This window comes from Ammospiza nelsoni, chromosome 15 (assembly GCF_027579445.1).
Source record: "Ammospiza nelsoni isolate bAmmNel1 chromosome 15, bAmmNel1.pri, whole genome shotgun sequence".
Taxonomy (NCBI): domain Eukaryota; kingdom Metazoa; phylum Chordata; class Aves; order Passeriformes; family Passerellidae; genus Ammospiza; species Ammospiza nelsoni.
In genome coordinates this window covers 964,019-984,846 of record NC_080647.1, presented here as the reverse complement: position 1 = coordinate 984,846, position 20,828 = coordinate 964,019, and the positions used below count along the sequence as shown (strand labels likewise).

Here is a 20,828-nt window from a genome sequence, read left to right as displayed (position 1 = left end):
AGCCTGGTTTACTCACCTGGGATAAAGGCATCGTGAGGGTCTGGGGCATTTCCCTCCCTCAGCAGCCAGGCTGGCCCATACCAGGGCATTGCTGGGCTGGGACAGCTTTGACCAGAGGGGTGACACTGACAAAGGGCCACCACTGGTGGCTTCCCTGCTCTGGTCACACCTGCCTCCTCCCTAGAACAGGACAGGCAGCCCCACATCCAGCCAGACACAGCTCAGCTCGTTTGAGTTCAGTGCCTGAGACCCAAAAATCCCACAAGCTTGGCAGAGGAGCTTCACTGCTTCACTGCAGCACCAGACTCACAAAGGCAGAGGCTTGCTGACAAAACAGCCCAAAATGAGCAGTAACAGATGAATTTAAAAGCTTAAATGCACATTTCTTGCCCTGGGGAGCAGCTGGGGCCTGGCACTGCCCTGCCCCTTGCTCCAAGCCAGCAGGCCAAGCATGGCTCACACTGGGCTGAAGTTACTCACCCTGCTCCTGGGCTGGGGTGCTCCAGGCCCTCTGCTCCAGCACTGTTACACAACCGCTGCTATGAAGAAAATTCAATTACAGAAGTTATTTGCAGGCAGAAGTGCACCAGTGCACATTGGAGGAATGCAAACTGCAGTGGCCAGAGGTTCCTGGCTGGCCCAGAGTGAGCAGATCAGCCCTGGGGGGATTTGCTGCTCTTCAAGCAGAGGAATTTCCAGGACACGAAAAGAAAAGTCAAGAAGGTTTCATAGAGTAAAATATCTTAATATTTATTGTGTCTCAGGACAAAAAGAATTCTACTCAATACATAAAATGAGTTGAAGCAGCATATAATACTGACAATCAAGTCACAGCTGAATCGGTGCAAGGACACCTACCAAGGTAAAGGCACCAGGAGCTACATCACCAAACCTCACTACAGCTTACAAGAACCACTACAGCCCGTCCTTAAAGAAGTACAACTATAAAAAAGTATATAAAACCCAGGCAGGGAGGAGGCAGCTTGGCAACAACCTTGCTGAGCCAAGGCTTCAGGCAGGCAGGACTGAGTTTAACAGCCCTGTCTCAAGAACAACTGTGTCTGGAGAGTGAGGGGGCGTCCAGGGGCTGCCCAAGGCAAGGGGGAGCACCCCTTTCCCAGTGGAGGCACCGAAGATGAGCACTGGGACACCCGGGAGCTGTGCTGAACCAGCACAGTCAGCTCAGCACAGGGTAGCACTCGGGGCTGCAGCCACCACAGCCACACCAGTTATCACCCAGGCAGTGGCACAGCAGAGTAGTGTCAGGACAAGTCCCTGAGTGCAGCAGGACAGCTGCTGCACTCCCTTCTATGAGCTAGTTGAGAAGAAGACCAGTCAGTTCAAAGCAAGATTTCACGACGTGGCATCCAGGGGAACACCTGAGGTGGAGGCATCCTCCCCAGCCATTCCCTGCAAGGCACACAGAGAGTGTTAGCAGGCAGGATGGATTTACATGGATTATACACAGGGTCAAATGGCACGGGGTCAAATGGCACGGGGTCAAATGGCACAGCAGACCTGGTCTTGCAGGTGCCCTCTAACCCTAAACCCCCCACACGTGGTACCCTCACCCCATGGGTGACCAGCAGCAGCCCCCAGGCTCACAGACATACCCAGCCACAGGCACAGAGCTCTGGGGGCCAGCTACACCATCTCATACTGGTTGTTGGTGATGTACCGGGACAGGCAGCAGGACAGGATGATGCCAATCAACTGGAAAAGAGAAAAAACAAACCCTGCATGTCAGAAGGAGCCAAAAGCAGGGAGAGGTGTTTTCAGGAGAAAACCTGACAGATTGACCCAGGTTTTATGAAATCCAAGGATGGACAGTGGGGTTTGCAAACCACCTCAAGGCTGCTGCACCCTGCCTCAGAATCACCGACAGTGGCCGAAGCACAGGATCCTGGCAGCACCAACTAAACAAGCTCCTCACTAGAGATGCCCCAGGTCCCATCCCATTACAAGCTGCTTCATGAAGCATTGGCTGTTTTATGGTGACTGCAGAGATTACACAGGTACCAGCAGCGCCACAGCCAATTGCACAGCCACTGGAGAATGGCAGCACCTCTCCCTGCTGCAAGGGCGCTGGGGAAGCAAGGCTGCTGCTCTCCCATCAGCAAGGTGCTGCTATCACACGTGCCCTGTTATCACAACACAGCCTCCCAGCACCTGTGCAGGCTCCAGGGCCAGACCCTGCATGACTCTGACCTCCACAAGCCAGGTTAGAGGCACATCAGCACAAAGGCTCCCTGTCTGAGGTGTGACCCAGCCAAGCTTGTCGAGGGGGCAATAAAAGCCAGGAACTGGTGTCAATGCCCAAGCCTGCCATCAGCTGAGACAATGCTGCAGCTGGGAGTGTGTGTGCAGCTCAGCAGTGGTGTATCGGGCATATCTCAGTGAGCCCAGAGCCAGCCCAGCCCAGCCAGGGAGGAGCAGGCACAGCAGAGCAGCTCCGGCTCTCCCAAAGCCCTCAGTACCACGAGCTGCAGGCTCCCACCCCTCCCCAGTCCAGTCCATCTGTACAGAAAACACACAGTGACAGCTCATACAGCAGAGTATCTCACAGGTTCCTGTCCCCAGTCCCAGCCAGCAGCACCCTGATGCTCACACCGCAGCCTCTGGGTGCTGGGCCAAGGGGAGGCAGAGCCTGAGCCCCTCCGAATGAGGGCTGGCTGCTCAGCCCAGAGCCCAGCAGGCTGGCCCAGTGCAGCTGGAGCAGGGCCAGCTGCACATCCTGCAGCCAGGAAAGCCCTCAGCACCTCGGGAAAGCCCCGGCTGGGGGCAGGGGCCTCCTGCTTCCTGCCAGGACAGAGCTCTGGGGCCGGGGCTGGGGCTGGCCAGCACACTGCTGCTGCTGCTGCACGCAGTGCCCTGCACGGTAAAGTGAAGGAGACACTGCAGGAGAGGACACAGGGCAGGGTAGGGAGGTCAGCCACCACACAAGCAGTGCCACACTGGCACTCACGGTGACCCCACCACACAGGGGTGATGCCAAACAGCCCCTGGTAACAGTGAGGGTGGGTAGGAAAAGGAAAAGGAAGGGCACAGATCTGATCCCTGCCAACAGCAGGCACAGAGTTTGTCCATCTCTGTTTGTCTTTTCTTGGAGTCTGTTGTTTCACAGAGGAGATAATAATAATAATAATAATAATAATAATAATAATAATAATAATAATAATAATAATAAAAACCTGGCCTCAAGGAAACAGAGCTGGGGCTTCAGCCCTGGGTGTGAGAGACCGGGGCCTGCACAGCAGTCAGGCTGAATGTAAGGGGAATCCACAGAGTGGCTGCTCCTCCCTGGCTGAAACCAGCCCTTTGTACACACCAGACTTTGCACTGAAATGAAATCCCTCTGGAGACGTGCTGGCTTCACCCTGCCCTCCTCCCGAGCCAGACAAGGAGATTTACCTGGAAACACGAGATGCCAAAGGAGATTCCGGCCACCACGCTCATCTTGGACTCCATTGTTGACGTTACCAGGAAAAAACAACCCTGCAGAGGAAGCCAAGCAAGCACGTGGATGCAGCGCCTTTCACCCCAGGGGCACAGAGCAGCTCCTCCCCACAGCTCCAGGGGAAGATGCTCCTGTGCAGGCAGCAGGGGGGTCCAGGCTGACCCCTCCTGCCAGGCCCCAGCACAGCCATTCCCAGTGCCCCAGCCCAGAGGCCTTATCAAGGGCACCACTGCCCTCGGGCTGCTCCCAGCCCCAGCCAGGTGACACATCACAGGAGCCCTTGCATCACCCAACCATCCCTGAGCATGAGGTCACACACCCTCAGCACCGGGTCAGGACTTTGCACCCAAGGGCCAGAGATGGCAGCACTGCTGAAACAAACTTTACTGGGAAGCTGCTCCTTGCTCACCTGTTCTTCAAATCACACATCCCCAACGGCCAGAGCTTGGGTCGGGCTGGGCCCTGACCTTGAAGGAAGGAGTGAGGGAACCTCAGACAGAAGGGAGGATTCCATACCCTTACCCACTCCAGGGGAGTCCCTGGGGCACTGAACATCAGCATCAATAGGGCAGTTGTCCTTTCCAGCCTGCCAGGGACAGACTGGCCCTCCTGCACGCAGCCATCCCTGCCCTTCCCACCTCCAGGAGCAGCAGGCAGATTTTTCTGAGCTTAACTTACATTCACAAACACTTTGAGCTGGGCCTTGTTTGGGTCTTTGAGATCTTGCTCTGAGCAGTCGTTCTGGTTCTTGCAGCAGCTGCTGGGGATGCCCTTCTGGCTGAAGTACTCAGTCTTCTCCCAGTCAGAATAGTTCTGCACTCCACAGCAGTGCAGCTGGAGTGGGAAGCACATGTGGGGAGCCTGGTCACACCAGGGAACCGACCCCTGCTCCCCCATCTCACCAACATCTGCCAAATTCCAAAGCCACTGCCATGGCTCCCCCATCTCACCAACATCTGCCAAATTCCAAAGCCTGTGAGGGGATGCTGGTGCCACAGAGGCCAGAGGGCACACCCTGAGCCAGGGCAGCATTCCCACCTGCTGCCAGCCAGGGGCTGTCACCCATCCCCACCAGGGGCTCTCACCGTTCTCTGGATGGTGTCCACGGCCTCACTGTGAGGATTGGCAGTTGCATTGTAGTCCTTCAAGGCCAGTTCCAGGTTGCTCTCAAAGCTGGTCTTTATCTGTAGGACAGAGGTGTCAGGGCCCTGCTGCCCTGTCCTGCTGTCCCTGCTGTCCTGCCCTGCTGGCCCTGCTGTCCCTCCCATCCCACGTTAGTCACCCCCGATGGCAGCAGTGACTCCGGCCGTGGCCAGCAGCCATTTCCCAGCACAGGCAATTAGAGGCTGTATTAGAGGGCAGGCTGGGTGCACCGTGGCAGCAGGGATGCTGTGTGTAATAACAAGGAGCTGCACCGTGCCAGCGCCCTCCCAAGCAGGCACAGAAACCCTCCCAGGAGCTTTAATTACTGCAATCATTGCAGAAGATAGACCAAAGCCAGAAATTACAGTCCAGGGCTACTCTGCCTGTTCTGATGGACTGACCCGGCACCCAGGCTGCTCCTTCTGGGTCCTTACAGGGACCAAGCTGCTCCTTGTGATGGTTTAACCCTATCTCTGCCAAGCTAAGCACCGCTCCCAGGCAGCCCCTCTGTCCCTCGGTGACACTGGGGTAAAAGCAGCATCAAACTCACTCTGCAGCACTGGGAGACGGCACTGGCCACCCAGACTCACCTCGTGCCTGAAGACGAACCCCACGATGGCGGCCACCAGGACGATGAGGAAGATGAGGGACAGGAGCATGGCATACTGCGGGCAGAAAGGATGGGATGGGAGGGGATGGAGAGGATGGGGCAGGACAGGAGGGGATGGGATGGGAGGGGAGAGTGGAGGAGGAGAGGATGGGATGGGATGGGATGGGATGGGATGGGATGGGATGGGATGGGATGGGATGGGATGGGATGGGATGGGATGGGATGGGATGGGATGGGATGGGATGGGATGGGACGGGAGAGTGGAGAAGGAGAGGATGGGGCAGGACAGGACGGGACGGGGTAGGGCAGGGATGGGACCAGGCAGGAATAGGACGGGGTGTTTGGGGATGGATCAGGACGGGTCGGGATGGATCAGGAGAGGAGGGCGCTCCATCCCGCCGTGTCCCAGGCCACCCACCAGCTTGAGCATCCAGGTGCTGCCGCGGCAGGTGGCGAAGCAGCCGAAGGTGCCCAGGAGGACAACGACGGTGCCAGCGCCCACCAGCACGAACGGGACATTGGTGGCTTTCTCGTCCAGCAGGGAGAAGTAGACGGCCAGGCTCACCCTACCCCAGATGCCCACGGCCAGCAGCACAATGCCCGACACCTGGTGGGGAGAGGGGAAAGCCGCGGTGGCTCGCGACTATCGCGACAGGGCGGCGCAGCCGCGGCGCGCGGCGGGGGAAGGGGCGGGCGGGCGCTCACCCAGAAGACGAAGGTGTAGGTGAGCAGGACGCTCTTGAGGCAGGTGATCACCGGCTTGGTCTGCAGCCGCCGCGACGGGGACGCCATGGCCGACACGGGGCGGCTGCGGGACGGGCGGGGCGGGGCGGGGCCTCGCGACACGCCCGGACACGCCCCGGACACGCCCCGGACACGCCCCCGCACGGGCCGGGCCCGCCCCCCGCCGGAGGAGCCCGAGCTCCCACGGAAACGGCCGAGCGTACCGGCGGCGCCGTGCTCTGCGCCCCTCCGCCCGCAGAGGGCGCCCCGGCCACCCGTCAGGGGCCACCTCTTGTCCTGCGACACCTCTGTCCCCTGTCACCCCCTATCCACTGTCACCCCCTGTCCTGTCACCCCCTGTCCCTTATCACCCCTGTCCTGTAACATCCCCTATCCACTGTCACCCCCTGTCCTGTGACCTCCCTGTCCTGTAACATCCCCTATCCACTGTCACCCCCTGTCCTGTGACCTCCCTGTCCTGTAACATCCCCTATCCACTGTCACCCCCTGTCCTGTCACCCCCTGTCCTGTGACCTCCCTGTCCTGTAACATCCCCTATCCACTGTCACCCCCTGTCTGCTGTGACCCCCTGTCCTATGACACACCTGTCTTGTGACACCGCCTGTCCCGGGCCATCCTCTGTCCTGTGACACCCCCTTGTCTGATGTCACCGCCCGCCTGCCCCCTGTTACGACCTGTCCGGTATCATCTGCTGCCTAGCCCGTGCCACCCCGTACCTATGCCTGCTACCTCCTGTCCAGTGCCACTCCCTGCTTAGCCCGTGTCACCCTCTCTCCAGTGCCACCCACTGCCTCTCCCGTGCCACCGCCTGCCGGTGTCACCCCCTGCTTGCCTCATGCCACTTCCTACCTGCCTGGCGCCACCCGCTGCCACCTCCCGCCTGTCCCGTGCCACACTGTGCCACACCATGCCACCCCTTGCCCGACCCATGCCATCATTCCCTGCCTCCCCGGTGCCACCCCCTGCCTGTGCCGTGCCTGTGCCACCTCCTGCGCGGTGCCAGCCAGCGCCAGTCCCTGCTCTCCTGCTGCAGCCCTGCCGTGCCCCACGCCGTGTCCAGGTGTCCAGCGGGACAGCCACCCCGCGCCCGGCACAGGGCACTAACAGCACGCCGGGCTTCGTGGGCTGAGCCCTGCCGGGGGTGTCCCCGGTCTGCGGGGGCTGCGGGCTCCCTCCCCGGCAGCAGCAGCCTCTCCCGGCTGCCCTGTCCTGCCCGGGACAGTCATTAATTAGCGCGCTCCCAGCCTGGCCGCCACATAATTAATTAGCCCATTGAGAGAGAAGCGCGTCCCCCCTGGCACACCCCAGGGAGCGCTCCTACCTGTCCGTGCCAGCCTATCCCATCTCTCTGCCCAGCGGAGCCCCGGGCACCGCTCCTGCCCTCCTGCCCGACCCCAGCGGCCCCGGCTCCTGCCCTGCCTGCCCCGCGGAGCCCCAGCCCCGGCTCCTGCCCGCCTGCCCGACCCCAGCGGCCCCGGCTCCTGCCCTGCCTGCCCCGCGGAGCCCCAGCCCCGGCTCCTGCCCGCCTGCCCGACCGCAGCGGCCCCTGACAAAGCGCTGCGGTCCCGGTTCCTCGGGGGCCGGGCTGCGGCAGGGAACAGACCCCAGCTGGAAGCGCTTTTCTCGGAGCCTTCCGTCTGCAGCGGGGTCTCTCCTCCCTCCCTCCTCCCCTCCCTCTCTCCGGCAGGAGGTGGGAAAGGGGACCTGGCTCCTGCGGTTTGCTGCTCGCCCCTGCAGGCCCCGCGTTCCCGGAGCCCGTCAGGGCTGGCACGGGCTCGGCTTGGCTCTCTGCTGTGTGCAAACAGGCTCCTGGCTCTTCTGCTCGCAGGAGAAAGCCTCTTACAACTTTTTAAAGCCCCGGAGAAGCAGGAGGCGCGTCGCAAAACGGGCGATCCCGGCATTTATTATTTTTTACAATCTCATCATTTTGGGCCTGACTCACGGCTTTTGAATGTTTGGGATGGGCGGCCAAGGGCGACAGTAAGTTTGCTCAGCAGAAGCGGAGCGGCCAGGCAGGAGGGCCAGACCTCTCTGTGCGGTGACAAGGCGGCCGAGGGGGCGTCCCCCTGCCTCCAGCCCCGCTCCATCCCCGCCAGGGCCCGCGGCCGCCCCCGGCCCCAGCACGGCGCAGGGCAGCCCAGCGCGGCATGGCAGCCCCGCTGCTGCTGCTGGCCCTCGCCAGGCTGGTGTCATCCACGTGGCACGAAGGTGAGTGCGGGCACCGCGGGCACCGCGGGCTCCCGGGGGCGGCGGCGTGCGCGGCTCCGCTCCTGCCGAGGGCTGGGAAGGGATGGAGGGAGCCCGGGAAAGCGATGCCGGGGGAGCATCGGTGCCCGAGGAATGGGGAGGCTGTGCGGGTGAGCTGCGGGTACAGGGAGGAACCGAGGGGGTGCTGGCAGGCACCCAGGGAGGAGCAGAACTCCAGCCTGCCTTCCTCACACCCGGCCCGCCGCTGCCTCCCGGCTGCCGCGGGGCCGCAGATGTGTGCTGGCCCGAGCCCACGCTCCCGACCGACCCATGGCTGGGCGAGCAGCTCACGGGCCTTGTTTGGGGTGGTTTCCCCTCCCTGCTCCCATCCCCTCCCGGGCCATGCGGCAGCACGCCTGGGGATGGATGCTCCCGCGGGGCTGAGCTGGCCCCAGGTGAGAAGGAAAAGGCAGCACTGGCAGAGGAAGGGAACATTAAATGGCACATCTGCTGCGGCGACACGCTGCACTTTGTCCCCAGGCCCCTGGAGGGGTCTTGGCAGCCTCCCCGCAAACAGCTTCGTTCCCCAGGTCGCGGATCCATCCCCACGGTGCCGCCCCTCCCCTCTGCTCCCCGAAGAACCACGGCAGCGTGAACGGGCAGCTGGATAAAGGCGCTGCGGAACGGGCGGGCTCGGGGGAGCCGCTCCACAGCGAAGTTCACTTTGGGAAGATCCGTAATGGAGTTTCCTGCCCGTGACGGGAGGGCTCCTGCTCGGGCTGCCCCGGCGGATATCCCCTTCCCAAAACGGGGCAGGGACAGGGGGACACGGTGCAGGCATGGCGGGGCTGCCGCCTTTGGGGGTGCCCAGAACGAGCATCCCCGTGCCCAGGGCAGCGCCGGGCGGGCGGCGAGGAGGGGGCAGCGCCGGCGGGGGCCGGCGGAAACGCGGCGGAAACGTGAGCTCAGTGCTGGGGAATGCCGCGGCGGCCGAGGCGCCGAGGGGCCGCGGGCAAGGACGGCAGCCTGGCCCCTGCACGGCCCCCTCCCCACGGCGAGCGCCGTGCCCGTGAAGGGACAGGGCGGCCCGCAAGGATGGCACAGGGCTGTCCTCAGGCCCCCCTGCGCAGCGCGGCTGGCCAGGGGCCCGCATCTCCGGCCCAGCCCCTCCAGCGGCTCCATCCTTCCCTGGGGCACGGGCACCCCCAGCAGCCCCGGGCCGGGCAGAGGGCTCGCCATCCCTTCCTGGGTGAGGAGACGGGCAGGAAAGGACAGGAAAGCGCAGATACAGACAGGAAAGGGCAGGCAAGGGCAGACAAGGACAGACAAGGGCAAGAAAGAGCAGCTTTCTTCCCTCCCTGGGGATGCCCCGTGGCAGCGGCGGTGCCATGGGAGCTGTCGAAGGCTTTCCCGGCAGCAGAAGCTGGGGGTCGGTGCCAGCCCACTCCGCGCCAGCGCCCGTTTCCTGCCACAACCGCGGCTGCCGCTGTTTAGTCTGCGGCTGGTGCCAGCGCCCTCCGTGCCACCGGGGACTGCGCTCCCGTCTGCCCGCTTTAACCCTGGACAGCAGCCCCAAGGACAGGCTCTGCCCGGGGCTGGGATTGCTCCTTGGCAGCTGCGGGACGTTTTGCAGCCACGAGCTGCCCCGCAGCCTGCTCGTCTCTTCCTTCCCGCCAGGCTCTGGCTACTACCTGGAGAGCCACACCAACGAGGTGTACGCGGAGGAGCCACCGCCTGAGCCCGCCCTGGATTACCGCCGAGGTAACGGCGCCCAACCCATCCTCTGCGTCCTCGCGGGGACACCGAGGCGCGGCAGATCGCTCCGTCAGCTGCCCGCTCTCCCGCAGTGCCCCAGTGGTGCGCCACGCTCAGCATCCACCGCGGAGAGGCCGCCTGCTACTCCCCGCGGGGCAGCTCGTACCGCAGCAGCCTGGGGACCCGCTGCGAGCTGAGCTGCGCCCGCGGCTACCGCCTGGTGGGTCCGAGCGCCGTACAGTGCCTGCCCAGCCGCCGCTGGTCGGGGATGGCCTACTGCCGACGTGAGTGTGCCCTGCCCTGCCAGCATCCCCACAGCACCCGGCCCTGCGGCTCTGCCCACCCGCACGGCCCGCAGCCGCTTCCCCGCCCTCTCTGCTCTCTCCATCCCAGAAATCCGGTGCCACGTGCTGCCCGCGGTGCTGCGGGGCTCCTACGTGTGCTCGGCAGGCGTGCAGATGGATTCCCGCTGCGACTACACCTGCCAGCCCGGCTACCAGCTGGAGGGCGACCGGAGCCGCGTCTGCATGGAGGATGGGCGCTGGAGCGGCAGCGAGCCAGTCTGTGTAGGTAAATCCTCACCCCGTGTAGGTAAATCCTCACCCCGTGTAGGTGAATCCTCACCCCGTGTAGGTGAATCCTCACCCTGTGTAGGTGAATCCTCACCCTGTGTAGGTAAATTCTCCCCCCGCACTGCTGGGGCACGCTGGGGCTCATCACCCGTGCCTGGGGTATCTGCAGGTGTCACCCCACAGCCAACCGTGGCATTCCTGCACCTCCCTCCCTCGGGACCCCTGTCCCTGTCCCCGCAGTGCCGTTAGCCCCGAAGCACAGGCACCAGCCTGGACTGGGGCACTCAGCACTGGCTTTACAGCAGCTCCGGGTGGCTCCGAGGCTCTGGGTTGGTTCAACACCGCTCTCACGGCTCAGCCAGGGCACCCACAGGTTCCATGAATCCCTCTCTCCCTCTGGCAGACCTGGAGCCTCCCAAGATCCGCTGCCCAGACTCCCGGGAGCGCATAGCAGAGCCGGGCAAGCTGACGGCCACCGTGTACTGGGACCCGCCCCGGGTCAGGGACTCTGCTGACGGTGTCATCAAGAGGTGAGGGCAGGAATGCTGCGGGCACTGCCATCGGGGGCTGGGGGCACTGCCAGCGGGGGCTGCGGGCTGTACCCGGGGTGCCGATGGACAAACCCGTCTGTGGGTCAGGGTGACGCTGCGGGGCCCGGAGCCCGGCTCGGAGTTCCCCGCAGGAGAGCATGTGATCCGCTACACCGCCCACGACCAGGCTTACAACCGCGCCAGCTGCAAGTTCAGCATCCGCGTCCACGGTGAGAGCGCTGCCGCGGGCACTCGGGGCTGCCCCGGCCGCAGCCTGCACTGATTCCGCTGCAGGGCACCCAGCGCCCACCCTCAGGCGCCTTCTCCCTCTGCAGTGAGGCGCTGCCCTGTCCTCAAGCCCCCGCAGAACGGGTACATCTCCTGCACCTCCGACGGCAACAACTACGGCGCCGCCTGCGAGTACCTGTGCGACGGGGGCTTCGAGCGGCAGGGCACCTCCCTGCGGGTGTGCCAGTCCAGCCAGCAGTGGACGGGCTCCCAGCCCCTCTGTGCCCGTAAGTGCAGGGCCGGACTCGGGCAGAGCTTCGGGCGCTGCCCTGTGGGTCCCAGGGGTGACGGGGGGCACCGTGGCACCTCCCCGCACGCTCGTGTCGCGCCCCAGCCATGCAGATCAACACGGACGTGAGCTCGGCCGCCGGCCTGCTGGATCAGTTCCACGAGAAGCGCCGCCTCTTGGTCATCTCGGCCCCCGACCCCTCGAACCGCTACTACAAGATGCAGATCTCCATGCTGCAGGTGAGCGCGGGTGCCTGCCGCCCCCCGGGCCAGCTGCACGGCCGGCACCCCTCACTGTCCCCCCCACAGCAAGCTGCCTGCGGGCTGGACCTGCGGCACGTCACCACCGTGGAGCTGCTGGGACAGCCCCCGCACGAGGTGGGGCGCATCCGGGAGCACCGGCTGGCCCTGGGCATCATCGAGGAGCTCAGGTAGGGCAGGTGGGGCCGTCCTGCACAAGGGGACGGGGAACGGGAATGCCTCTAGCGATGGCAAAGCGTGAGGTGGCAGCTGGGTTCACGAACGGCCCCTTTGTGCCGCGCCGGAGGGTTCGTGCGGCAGGGGAACCCCTGCGAGTCTGAATGCAGCGGCGCCAGAGCTTCCCAGCGCTCCCAGCCCCCAGGAGGGGATGGGGGACCCCTCTACAGGAGCGAGGCGGGCAGGCTCAGCGCCCTGAGCAGCCACCCCTCGCACCTGCAGGCGCTACCTGCACCTCACACGCTCGCACTTCAACGCCGTGCTGCTGGACAAGGCGGGCACGGACCGCGAGCGCTACATCGCCCCGGTGAGCCCCGACGAGCTGTTCGTGTTCATCGACACGTACCTGCTGAGCGAGCGGGAGGCGGCGCGGCGGGCACAGAGCGGGGACCCCTGCGAGTGACCCGCCCTGGACACCGCCCTCGCTGCTCTCCTGGTGCCCGCTGCAGAGCAGGAGCGGGGGTGCCAGGGGGCTCAGGGAAGGGGACCCCTCCCTGGCTGCTCTGGCACACACAGGTGAGCAGGGGCTGTGTGCCAGCAGTGTCCCCCTGCCCAGGGCCAGGGGCTGTTTCCAGCTGGGAGATGGTTCAGCCCAACAGGACCCTGCTGGGAGACACTGGAGGGTCCCTGCTTGAATCCAGGGCAGGGGGGAGCCAGGAGCATGGCAAGGCAGGCAGGGCAGGCCAGCCAGCAGGGCAACGGCCCCTAGCACGGCAGCTTCAGCCTCCCCACAGCTCGCCTGTGCACGACCTGGACCCGATGCCCCCCACTCTGAAAGCCAATGGCCCCACGCTCAGCAGAGCCCACAGCAGGCAGCCAGCACGCAGTCCACCCTCAAGGGCTTGCCATCTCCCCTGGCACTCACCCCCTCTGCCACCACCCACGGGGAACCCTTTCTGGGAACTGCTTTGGCAGTAGAATATGAAGTTGAAATAAATAGATTTGTATAAAAAGTCAGTGCTGGCACATGTGTCACTGAGAGGCCTGGGGAACAAATGTTTCCTGGAGACCACAATCCCCAAACCCCCCAGGCTGACCCCACACAGCTCCATCCATGCAGTGCTGCAGCTGGGGCTGGGCTGGGCATGGGGAGCAGGGGGGAGAGGACAAGCAGAGAGCAGACTCTGGAACCGGGTGGTAGGAAAAAGAATGGGAAGAAATAAAAACACAATGATATTTAAAAGCATTTTGCCTGGGGGAGAAGAAGGGAGGGCTCACACGAACTGCAGTTCAGCCTGAAATCTGGTACAAGGCTTATGACAAGGGGAAAATGAAGCTTTAAATGAAGCTCGGCCAAGAAGACTTTCTGCCCGAGCCTGTGTAGAGAAGGTCATGTTTATTAAAGTGTAAGAAAAAAGCCCAACACATATTTGGCTGCCTTGCCAGGCTGTGCCTGGCACCCAACAGCGGTGCCAGTCCTGGTGCCACAGCCTAGGGCCCCAGCCTGGCCATGGTGGAGCGCAGCTGGAGCGTCCCCTCTGCCCAGGAGCCCGGGTACTGGCACATCTTCTGCCACAGGTTCAGCTCCTCGCCCGTGGAGTCCATCCAGTCCACAGCCTGCCCGTTGCTCATGCCTAGGAAAGGGAGGGCAGAGGTGGCTGCTGGGGCAGCCTGGTGCCTGCAGCACAGCCCCCAGCGAGGCTACTGCTGTGCCCAGGGTAAGGGGTGGCAGAAGGGACTGCTGGGGCAGCCTGGTGCCCGCAGCACAGCCCCTGCTGTGCCCGGGTGTGAGGGGTGCAGCTCTCACCAGTGCCCACCCCCAGGGTGTGAGGGGTGCAGCTCTCACCAATGCCCACCCCCAGGGTGTGAGGGGTGCAGCTCTCACCAGTGCCCACCCCAGGGTGTGAGGGGGGCAGCTCTCACCAGTGCCCGCCCCCAGGGTGTGAGGGGTGCAGCTCTCACCAGTGCCCGCCCCCAGGCGCACTCCCCCCAGGAAGTCGTTGCTGGACAGCGGCTCCCGGTCCCAGACCGTCAGCTCCAGGCACAGGTGCTGCAGCTCCTCGGCCTTGATGCCGTTGTAGACAAAGGTGTGGTTGTAGTGAGGGTTCAGGGTCTTCTTCACCACGGGCGTCTTCCTCTTGGAGGCTTTGTTCTTGTGTGGCAGGAGGTAGCTGGGGGAGCAGCCCTTGGTTAGCAGCACACGGGCACCTGCCTCCTGCTCTGGGGGCTGGGGCACCCCAGACCTGGCCTGGAGCCCCCTCCTGCCTGTCCTGGCACGGCTCAGCAAGAAGGACCACGGCACCCTGCCTCTCCAGCAGCTTTGGGAACACAGCCAGAGAGGACAGTGCCCTCCTTGCCCCAGGACCCTCACTCACCCCTTGACAAAGCTGTCTGAGGTCCCTCCTGACTTGGCTGCTGTCAGGTTCTTGGCTTCTTTGATCCACACCTGGAGCTCACCACCTTCCCCTGTTTTGCCTAGGAAAAACCCAACGCAGTAGAAATTAATCCAATTTAATTTCTAGCACTGCAAACTTCTGGGAAGTCCCTGCTGAGCACCCTTCATCCCAGAGGGAGGTGCAGAGCCTGGACTGGCATCTCCTCTTGCCTTCTCCTGTATTGGCCCTGCCTGCTGAGGGCAAAGGCAGACAAAATTGCTTCATGCAGGGCCCAGCGGCCCAGCCCCAGGGAAGTACTGAGATGGTTCAGGCAGCTTGAAAAAACCCAGGTCTGCCCTGACCCAGAGCAGCTTTGTAGAGAAGGCTGCAGTGGCACCACCCAAAAAGCCCATCCAGAGCCAGCCTGCACGGCCAGGAGCAAGCCCTGCAGGCGGCTGATTCCAGAGCTTCAGCACTCACCTTTCCTGCCATTGCCAGCCCCAGGATGCTTGGCAGATGGGATGTACTTCATGGAGACAACCAGCTCCCCCTTGTACTGGTGGAGACCAGCAGCATCTGCCCCAATCTGCCAAGAGGTGAGAATTACCAACCCCTGCAGAGGAGCCATGGCACCCACAGTGACAGCCTGGTGTGCAGCACCTCCCCTGCCTGGGACAAAGGACTTGGCCTCTCCTAGCTGTGGCTGAGCTGGCACAATTGCCTGCCAACCCTCCCCAGCATGACCAGTGCAGCCCAGCTCCTCTGGGATCTTATTTTGGCCCAATCACCTGACAAGGAGAGGGAAGCCAGGCTCAAGGCAGAAGACTTTCCCTTTTTTACTACAACAGCACTGCTGTCTGCATCTGGGGTTTTCATACCTCCAAATAAAACCTTTGGCAATGCTCAGCTGAGGTGTCCACACCCCTGTGCCCACCCAGGGCTGTACCCCAGCAGGAGCAGGCAGGGGGGCTGTGGGCAGCAGGGGCACACCTTGCCGTGCAGGGGCAGGAACTCCTCCAGGTGGCTCTCCAAGTTCCAGGCCCCCAGAGGCACCTCTGCCTCCCCCAGGAAGGTGTTGCGGCCGAAGCGGTCGTGGTGCCACACCGAGAACTGCAGCGTCCTCGCCAGCAGCAGGGACCTGCTAATCTCATACTGGGGAGAGAGAAAGAGAGAGAGAACCACTGGTGAGCAGGCAGCACAGGGCAGGGCAGGCCTGGCAAACTCCATCAGCTCAGGAGCATGAGAGGAGACAGAGCAGCAATGGATGAACAGAGAGCCTGCTCCTCTTTCCTTCCATGCCTGCCAGAACCTCAGAGTCCCAGGGCAGAGCTGCAGGAAGGAGCCTGTGCTCTCCCAGCCCTTGGAGCCAGGACTCACAGCACCCAGCCATCCCACCATCAGCAGAGCTCTGCCAGACCACAGAGCCTCAGGTGGTCAGAGCACAAGACCTCAGCAAACCTGGCTGTGGGAGCCTGAAAACCAAACCACAGCTCTCACTTCCTGCTGTGCAAGAGTGCCTCAGAGCTGCACTGCCAGACTCAGGGACAGTCACACAGCAGGGATGGTGAAGGGCAGTGCCAAGGTGCTCTGCCCTGGGGCCCAGAGTTTATCTCTGCCCCTGTGGCTGCTGCCCTCCCTCCCTCCTGCCACTGTAACGCGGCTCCAGGGCCAGGAAGCTCTTGGAAAGAAATACCCAGGGTAAGCAGGATGCCTCTGCTCTGGGAATGCCACAGAACCAGGGACATGTCCTGTGACACAGTCACACCTGCAGCTGTGCCTCCACCCACCGTGGCACTGGGGGCTGGCAGCACAGCCAGGGCACAGCTGGCAGTGCAGGGATCCTGCAGCTCTCAGGGGACAGTCTCTGGACATGGCTCCTCTGCAGAGATCCACTGCAGGGTTAGGAGCTCACCCCTCCCTGTGCTTGTTCCAGCAGCATCCCTGAGCTTCTGCAGCCCAGCCCAGCCCCTCTCACCTTCAGCAGCTCGTTGTACAGGGGGTTGATGGTGTTGCGTTTGATGGTGGTCTTGCGCTTCCCTTGCCGGGATTTGTCGGGCAGCAGGTAGGTCTTCACATAGCTGAGGGGAGAACAGGCAGCACTTAACAAGCCCCCCACAATTCATCCTCCCAGCTCCCCAGGGCAGCCCCAGACCTCCTGCCTCACCAGGACCCTCCCACTTACAGCTCCCATCTCTGGTGGGCACCCACCACCCGGCCGGGCACCCCCAGCGGTGGCAGCAGCCATCGCCCCCCTGCTCTCACGGGTTGGAGCGCCTCCTGCCCTCGTCCCCAAAGGCCAGCTGGCGACACTCCTTCACGTGGATGAACAAGGTCTGCGTCCTCTCCTCGTAGCTCAGGGAGAAGGAGATGCCCCCGGTGACAGCCACGCTGCCGAAGTCGCCGGCCTCGCTGTAAATGCTGACCATGCTGCCCAGTGTGCTCTGCAGGACAGGGCAGGGCTGGGCTGGCACAGCATCACCTGACAGGCCCTCCTCATCCTCAGCAAGGTTACTACCTGTGCCTCCTCTGCACAGCCCCCCTCACCTCCCCATGGCTGGGGATGGCCACACAGAGCGGCCTGGAAGAGAGCTGAATCTCTGCATTTCGATTCCCTTCCAGGGGAAGAAGCCACCCCACATACAAGGCCCTTTCCCCTTCCCTCCAGGAGCTGCCTGCTCTGCATCCCTCCCACCCAAGCCTCTGGCACTGCCTCTCTCCATCCCTCCTCCCAGAGCAGAGCAGAGCAGAGCAGAGCAGGGCCATGCCCCTGGCTCACCGAGGAGGTGCCGCTGCGCATGCTGCCCCGGGCCACGCGCTGCCGGTGGATCTCCACCAGGTTATCGATGTCCTCCTCCTCCTCCTCCTGCAAGGACAGGGATAAGCCGCCAGTGAGGGGCACAGCCAGCTGACACCCGGGTCCTCCAGCTGGCAGCCATCTCCCAGCACTCAGGGTCTCACCAGCTCTGTGTTGAGGCCAGGCACTGACTTGCTCCTGTCCCCCAGAGAGCCACCTTCCCCCACCAGGTCCTCGGGCCGCAGGTCGATCACGGACTTGGTGTAGTCTGCACGAGAGGGGTGAACAGTGGCACAGAGCAGAGCTAGCAGAGCCCAGGGGCTGCCCCAGCCTCTCCCAGCTGCACTGGAAGCCCTTCCCAGCCCAGGGAGCAGGAGCTGCCCACCCTGGCCGTGTCAGCACCCGCACATCTCTCACCCGCAGGCCTCACCACCCGCCGGGGGTTCTTCTTGAATATCGTTTCATGCTCGTCCGCCAAGGTGTTGCTGCGGGTCCCCACGGTGGCATCCTGGGCAGGAAGAGTCCCCTCAGAGCAGGGCAGGGCTGGGAGCCCTGTGTGTGCCCAGCCCCATGCCCCAGGACAGGGCTGAGCCTGCCGGAGCAGCGTCACGCACCCGTCCGTCAGAGAACGCCTTCTTGGAGCGCACAGGGAGGGTCAGGCTGGAGGCAGCAGGTCCTGCCGGCCCAACAGCCTGTTTTCCAGGGATGGCTCTCTCCAGGGAGTTCCTCCTGTGGCAGACACAGAAAGCTCTGTCCCAGGCCACAAGCACAGCTGCCAGAGTTGTTCCTGGACAGTGCTGGCCAGGAAATGCCACTTGAGCTGCCCGCAGCAGCCTGGGAGCAAAGCACCTTCCTGCCCAGGGACAGGCTTCTGCCAGCCTGAGGAGCCAGCTTCCCCTCACTAGGCTGACAAAAACACACTTCAGATGAAGGTCCCATCCTCTGCCAGCCAGTGTTGCCAAGGACAGCCCACCCCAGAATCCTCTCACCTGGCCCCCACATCAGCAAGACTAGGTCTGTAGCTGTCCAGGCTCATGTTTTCCATGGACTCTGTGTCGCTTTTGCCATCCCGAGGCTCTGAGGCATCTGGAAACAAACTGCAGACAAGCAAAACCACAGGTATGTCCTGTTTGGCAAGGAGGTCGGTCTGAGAGAGCTCCTGTGCCACCGATGATCCACATGGGGCAGCAGATTGTTCTCTAACCCGCAGCAGATTGCTCTCAAACCTGCAGCCGATTGCTCTCTAACCCGCAGCAGATGAGAGCTGCTGCTGGAGCACGGGGGACAGCAGGGATTCTTACCTGGACCCCTCGCGGGGCGCAGGGGGACTCGGCTGCCGGCCTGCAGAGGAGCTTTTAGGCTCACCGAGCTGAGCTTTCTGGAGCAGGGTTTGTCCCACGGTCTCTCTTTTGTTGGCTGGAAGCAGAGATGCATCGGGAGGAGCACTGCTCCAAGCTCACCCATTGCCTGGAGCAGGTGGTGCTCCATCCAACTCCAGACTGGGCAGAGGTGCACTGGGGGAAGCTGGAGCACCCCAGAAGGATGGGCTGGGGGAGAGGGCTCTGCCGTGGCACCCTACCTGCTGGCCTGTGCCGCAGGGACAGCCGCACCATGTCGCTGCCCAGGTGGTTGGCGAAGCGGTTCACCCTCTGGTCATAGAACCAGTCACCCGTTGTCTTCTTCAGCTCACTGCAGGGCAGGGGTGGTGGGGGCAGTCAGGGGCAGGGGGGCTGTCTGCTGTGCCCCAACCCACCCTGGGTGCTGCCACAACCCAGGAACACAGGCACAATGGGCACAATCAGCAGGTGACCGGGCAGGGACCAGCATTCACTGGGCAGCTGACAGGCTCAGCTACATCCTCAGCAAACACGGGAGCAAGCCAAGTTTTGTTTGTAGGACAGGGGAGGTCAAAAGGGAGGAAACCTGGGATGCTTGAGACACAGGCTGTGCAAGGGGCACAGGGGGATGCTGCAGTCAGCTCAGGGGGTGAAGGAACGGGACATGAAGGAGACACAAAAGGGCCCATTTCTCCATCACCCAAACATGGGAGCCCTCCCCAGGAGTGACAGCAGAGCAAGCTGCCCTGCACTGGGGAGGAGCAGCCAGGCTAGGAAAGGCTGGCCATGGGCATCAAGTTGAGGCAACTGAGAGGAGGAAGGGGACAGGAGGGATGTACAGAATGTCCCTGCTGCTTGTCCAGGCTACTCACGCCTCCTTGGAGCAGACTTTGCAGCGCCAGGAGCCGCTGGGGCTGTAGGAGCGGCAGTCCCGACACACCAAGTGGCTGCAGCCCCGGCAGGTGTTGGCCTTGGGGCTGAGGCGGCCCAGGCTCTGCTGGCAGCGGGCGCAGGTCCGCTCGCTGTAGCGCTGGCTGCCCCGCTTGGCTCCCCTGCGCCGGATCTCCAGCAGCTCATTCTTCAGGCGCCTGTCAGAGCCACACCAGGAGCGGTCAGAGGGGCCCGGGGACACCCGTCACCCACACTGTCACTCATCGCCCGCTTCCAGACAAAGCGGGGAAGCGGCTCCTGCCCAGCTCCAGCCGCGCTCGCACCTGATCCTCCTCTCCTCTGCCTTGCGGAGCTCCTCGTCGCGCTGCAGGACCTGCAGGATCAGATCTCGCTCCACGTCCGACAGGAAGGACAGGTCCACAGCCTCCGACATCGCTCCACCCGGGCTGCCTGGCGCTCACCGGCCGCCAGCTAGGGACGTGCCAGCTGCTGAGGTGCCCCGTGCCCGCTGCCGGGGCCGGACGGGGCACCCGGGACACCGGCCCGCCCGCCGCCTCACCGCCCTGCCCCGGGCCGGGCTCGGGCCGCCTGCCAGCCCCGGTGACCTCAGCCGGCTCCGTGGGACCGCGCTGCCGCCCGGCACCCGCGGCAGCCCCGGCAGGAAGGAGCCGCCCCGGGCTGCCCCTCCCTCGCTCGAGCGCACCGGGGCCCGGAGCTGCCCGGGAGCCGCCGGAGGAGCCGCCGGGAGCGGGCGCGCCCCAGGACCCGCGGCAGGGACAGGATCCGCCTGCAGCGGCGGCGCCGGGACGGAGCCGGAGCGCTCGCTCGGGGGCCGCAGCCGCTCCCCGCTCCCGCCAGGATCGGCGGAACCCTCGGGAGGGACCTTCCCGTCCCCGCAGCCGCGCTCCCGCGTCCCTCGGGGAGGAGGCGGGACCGACCCCAGACTCCTCTGTCGGGGAAAGGGGTCCGGGACCGGGAGCACCGCGTTCCCAGCGCCGCCACTAGGACTGGGAACTGCCCCCGCACCGGGACACCGCGGCTCGACCCCCGGACCACAGAGGGACCCCCGGCTCCCCCGACTCCCCAGCAGCGAAGGAACCCCCGGTACCCCGCCAGGGGAGGATCCCCCGGTACCCCGCCGGGGCAGCGCCGCCCGACCCCCCGCTCCTCCCGGTACCTGCAGCGGCTCCGGCCGGCGCCACCCGGCAGCGGGAGGGGGAGCCGGGAGGGGAGGGCGGTGCCGGTGCCTTAAAGGAGCCGCGGCGGCCGCACCTGCGGCACCGACGGGGCGGCCCGTGCGGGAGGCGGTGCCCGCTGCCCCCCGGCCCCTTCCTGCCCCATCACCCCCGGCGGAGCTGCGGCTCCGGCCCCGCGGGCCCTTTCCCCGGTGCCCCGTGGCCCTGGCTGGGTGTGCGGCCTGTCCCGGAGAGCACAGAGCGCACCGACACCCCAACTGCGGGACCCCCGGCAGCCCCGAGGAGGAGCCCAGGCCGCGGGCGC

At 64.1% G+C, this 20,828-nt stretch overlaps 3 protein-coding genes across 3 annotated transcripts; 1 reads left to right on the top strand and 2 right to left on the bottom strand.

Moving 5' to 3' along the window:
* Positions 1–724: 724 nt before the first annotated feature.
* TSPAN6 (tetraspanin 6) lies at positions 725–6,010 on the bottom strand. The gene is made up of 8 exons (XM_059482990.1): positions 5,916–6,010; positions 5,629–5,817; positions 5,191–5,265; positions 4,543–4,641; positions 4,136–4,291; positions 3,412–3,495; positions 1,614–1,713; positions 725–1,410 (listed from the first exon to the last, which is right to left on the bottom strand). Exons 1-7 carry the CDS (start codon positions 6,000–6,002, stop codon positions 1,645–1,647), a joined length of 759 nt encoding a protein of 252 aa, XP_059338973.1. The 5' UTR covers positions 6,003–6,010; the 3' UTR covers positions 725–1,410; positions 1,614–1,644.
* SRPX2 (sushi repeat containing protein X-linked 2) lies at positions 6,001–12,394 on the top strand. Its single transcript, XM_059483189.1, has 12 exons — positions 6,001–6,153; positions 7,311–7,589; positions 8,051–8,162; positions 9,819–9,902; positions 9,989–10,180; positions 10,290–10,466; positions 10,872–10,998; positions 11,107–11,228; positions 11,334–11,513; positions 11,621–11,754; positions 11,824–11,945; positions 12,214–12,394. The coding sequence occupies exons 1-12, from the start codon at positions 6,001–6,003 to the stop codon at positions 12,392–12,394; spliced, it is 1,863 nt and encodes a 620-aa protein (XP_059339172.1).
* Positions 12,395–13,310: 916 nt separating this feature from the next.
* Positions 13,311–20,525, bottom strand: SYTL4 (synaptotagmin like 4). Its single transcript, XM_059482968.1, has 17 exons — positions 20,506–20,525; positions 19,652–19,799; positions 19,310–19,525; positions 18,680–18,789; positions 18,402–18,516; positions 18,090–18,197; positions 17,715–17,829; positions 17,518–17,608; positions 17,265–17,368; positions 17,083–17,169; positions 16,569–16,747; positions 16,282–16,384; positions 15,297–15,458; positions 14,787–14,892; positions 14,307–14,406; positions 13,894–14,102; positions 13,311–13,565 (listed from the first exon to the last, which is right to left on the bottom strand). Exons 2-17 carry the CDS (start codon positions 19,759–19,761, stop codon positions 13,423–13,425), a joined length of 2,058 nt encoding a protein of 685 aa, XP_059338951.1. The 5' UTR covers positions 19,762–19,799; positions 20,506–20,525; the 3' UTR covers positions 13,311–13,422.
* Between the last annotated feature and the right edge of the window lie 303 nt (positions 20,526–20,828).

Excerpts from the sequence above, each read along its gene's own strand:
- SRPX2 (XM_059483189.1), top strand. The coding sequence starts at position 6,001 with ATGGCCGACACGGGGCGGCTGCGGGACGGGCGGGGCGGGGCGGGGCCT. Across the intron at positions 8,163-9,818 it reads GTCATCCACGTGGCACGAAG|GCTCTGGCTACTACCTGGAG; the intron begins GTGAGTGCGGGC and ends CCTTCCCGCCAG. Across the intron at positions 11,229-11,333 it reads GTTCAGCATCCGCGTCCACG|TGAGGCGCTGCCCTGTCCTC; the intron begins GTGAGAGCGCTG and ends CTCCCTCTGCAG.
- TSPAN6 (XM_059482990.1), bottom strand. The coding sequence starts at position 6,002 with ATGGCGTCCCCGTCGCGGCGGCTGCAGACCAAGCCGGTGATCACCTGC. Across the intron at positions 5,818-5,915 it reads CCTACACCTTCGTCTTCTGG|GTGTCGGGCATTGTGCTGCT; the intron begins GTGAGCGCCCGC and ends TCTCCCCACCAG. Across the intron at positions 4,292-4,542 it reads TGGACACCATCCAGAGAACG|CTGCACTGCTGTGGAGTGCA; the intron begins GTGAGAGCCCCT and ends TTCCCACTCCAG.
- SYTL4 (XM_059482968.1), bottom strand. The coding sequence starts at position 19,761 with ATGTCGGAGGCTGTGGACCTGTCCTTCCTGTCGGACGTGGAGCGAGAT. Across the intron at positions 17,369-17,517 it reads GCGGGTGGTGAGGCCTGCGG|ACTACACCAAGTCCGTGATC; the intron begins GTGAGAGATGTG and ends CCTCTCGTGCAG. Across the intron at positions 13,566-13,893 it reads GCGCCTGGGGGCGGGCACTG|GCATGAGCAACGGGCAGGCT; the intron begins GTGAGAGCTGCA and ends TCCCTTTCCTAG.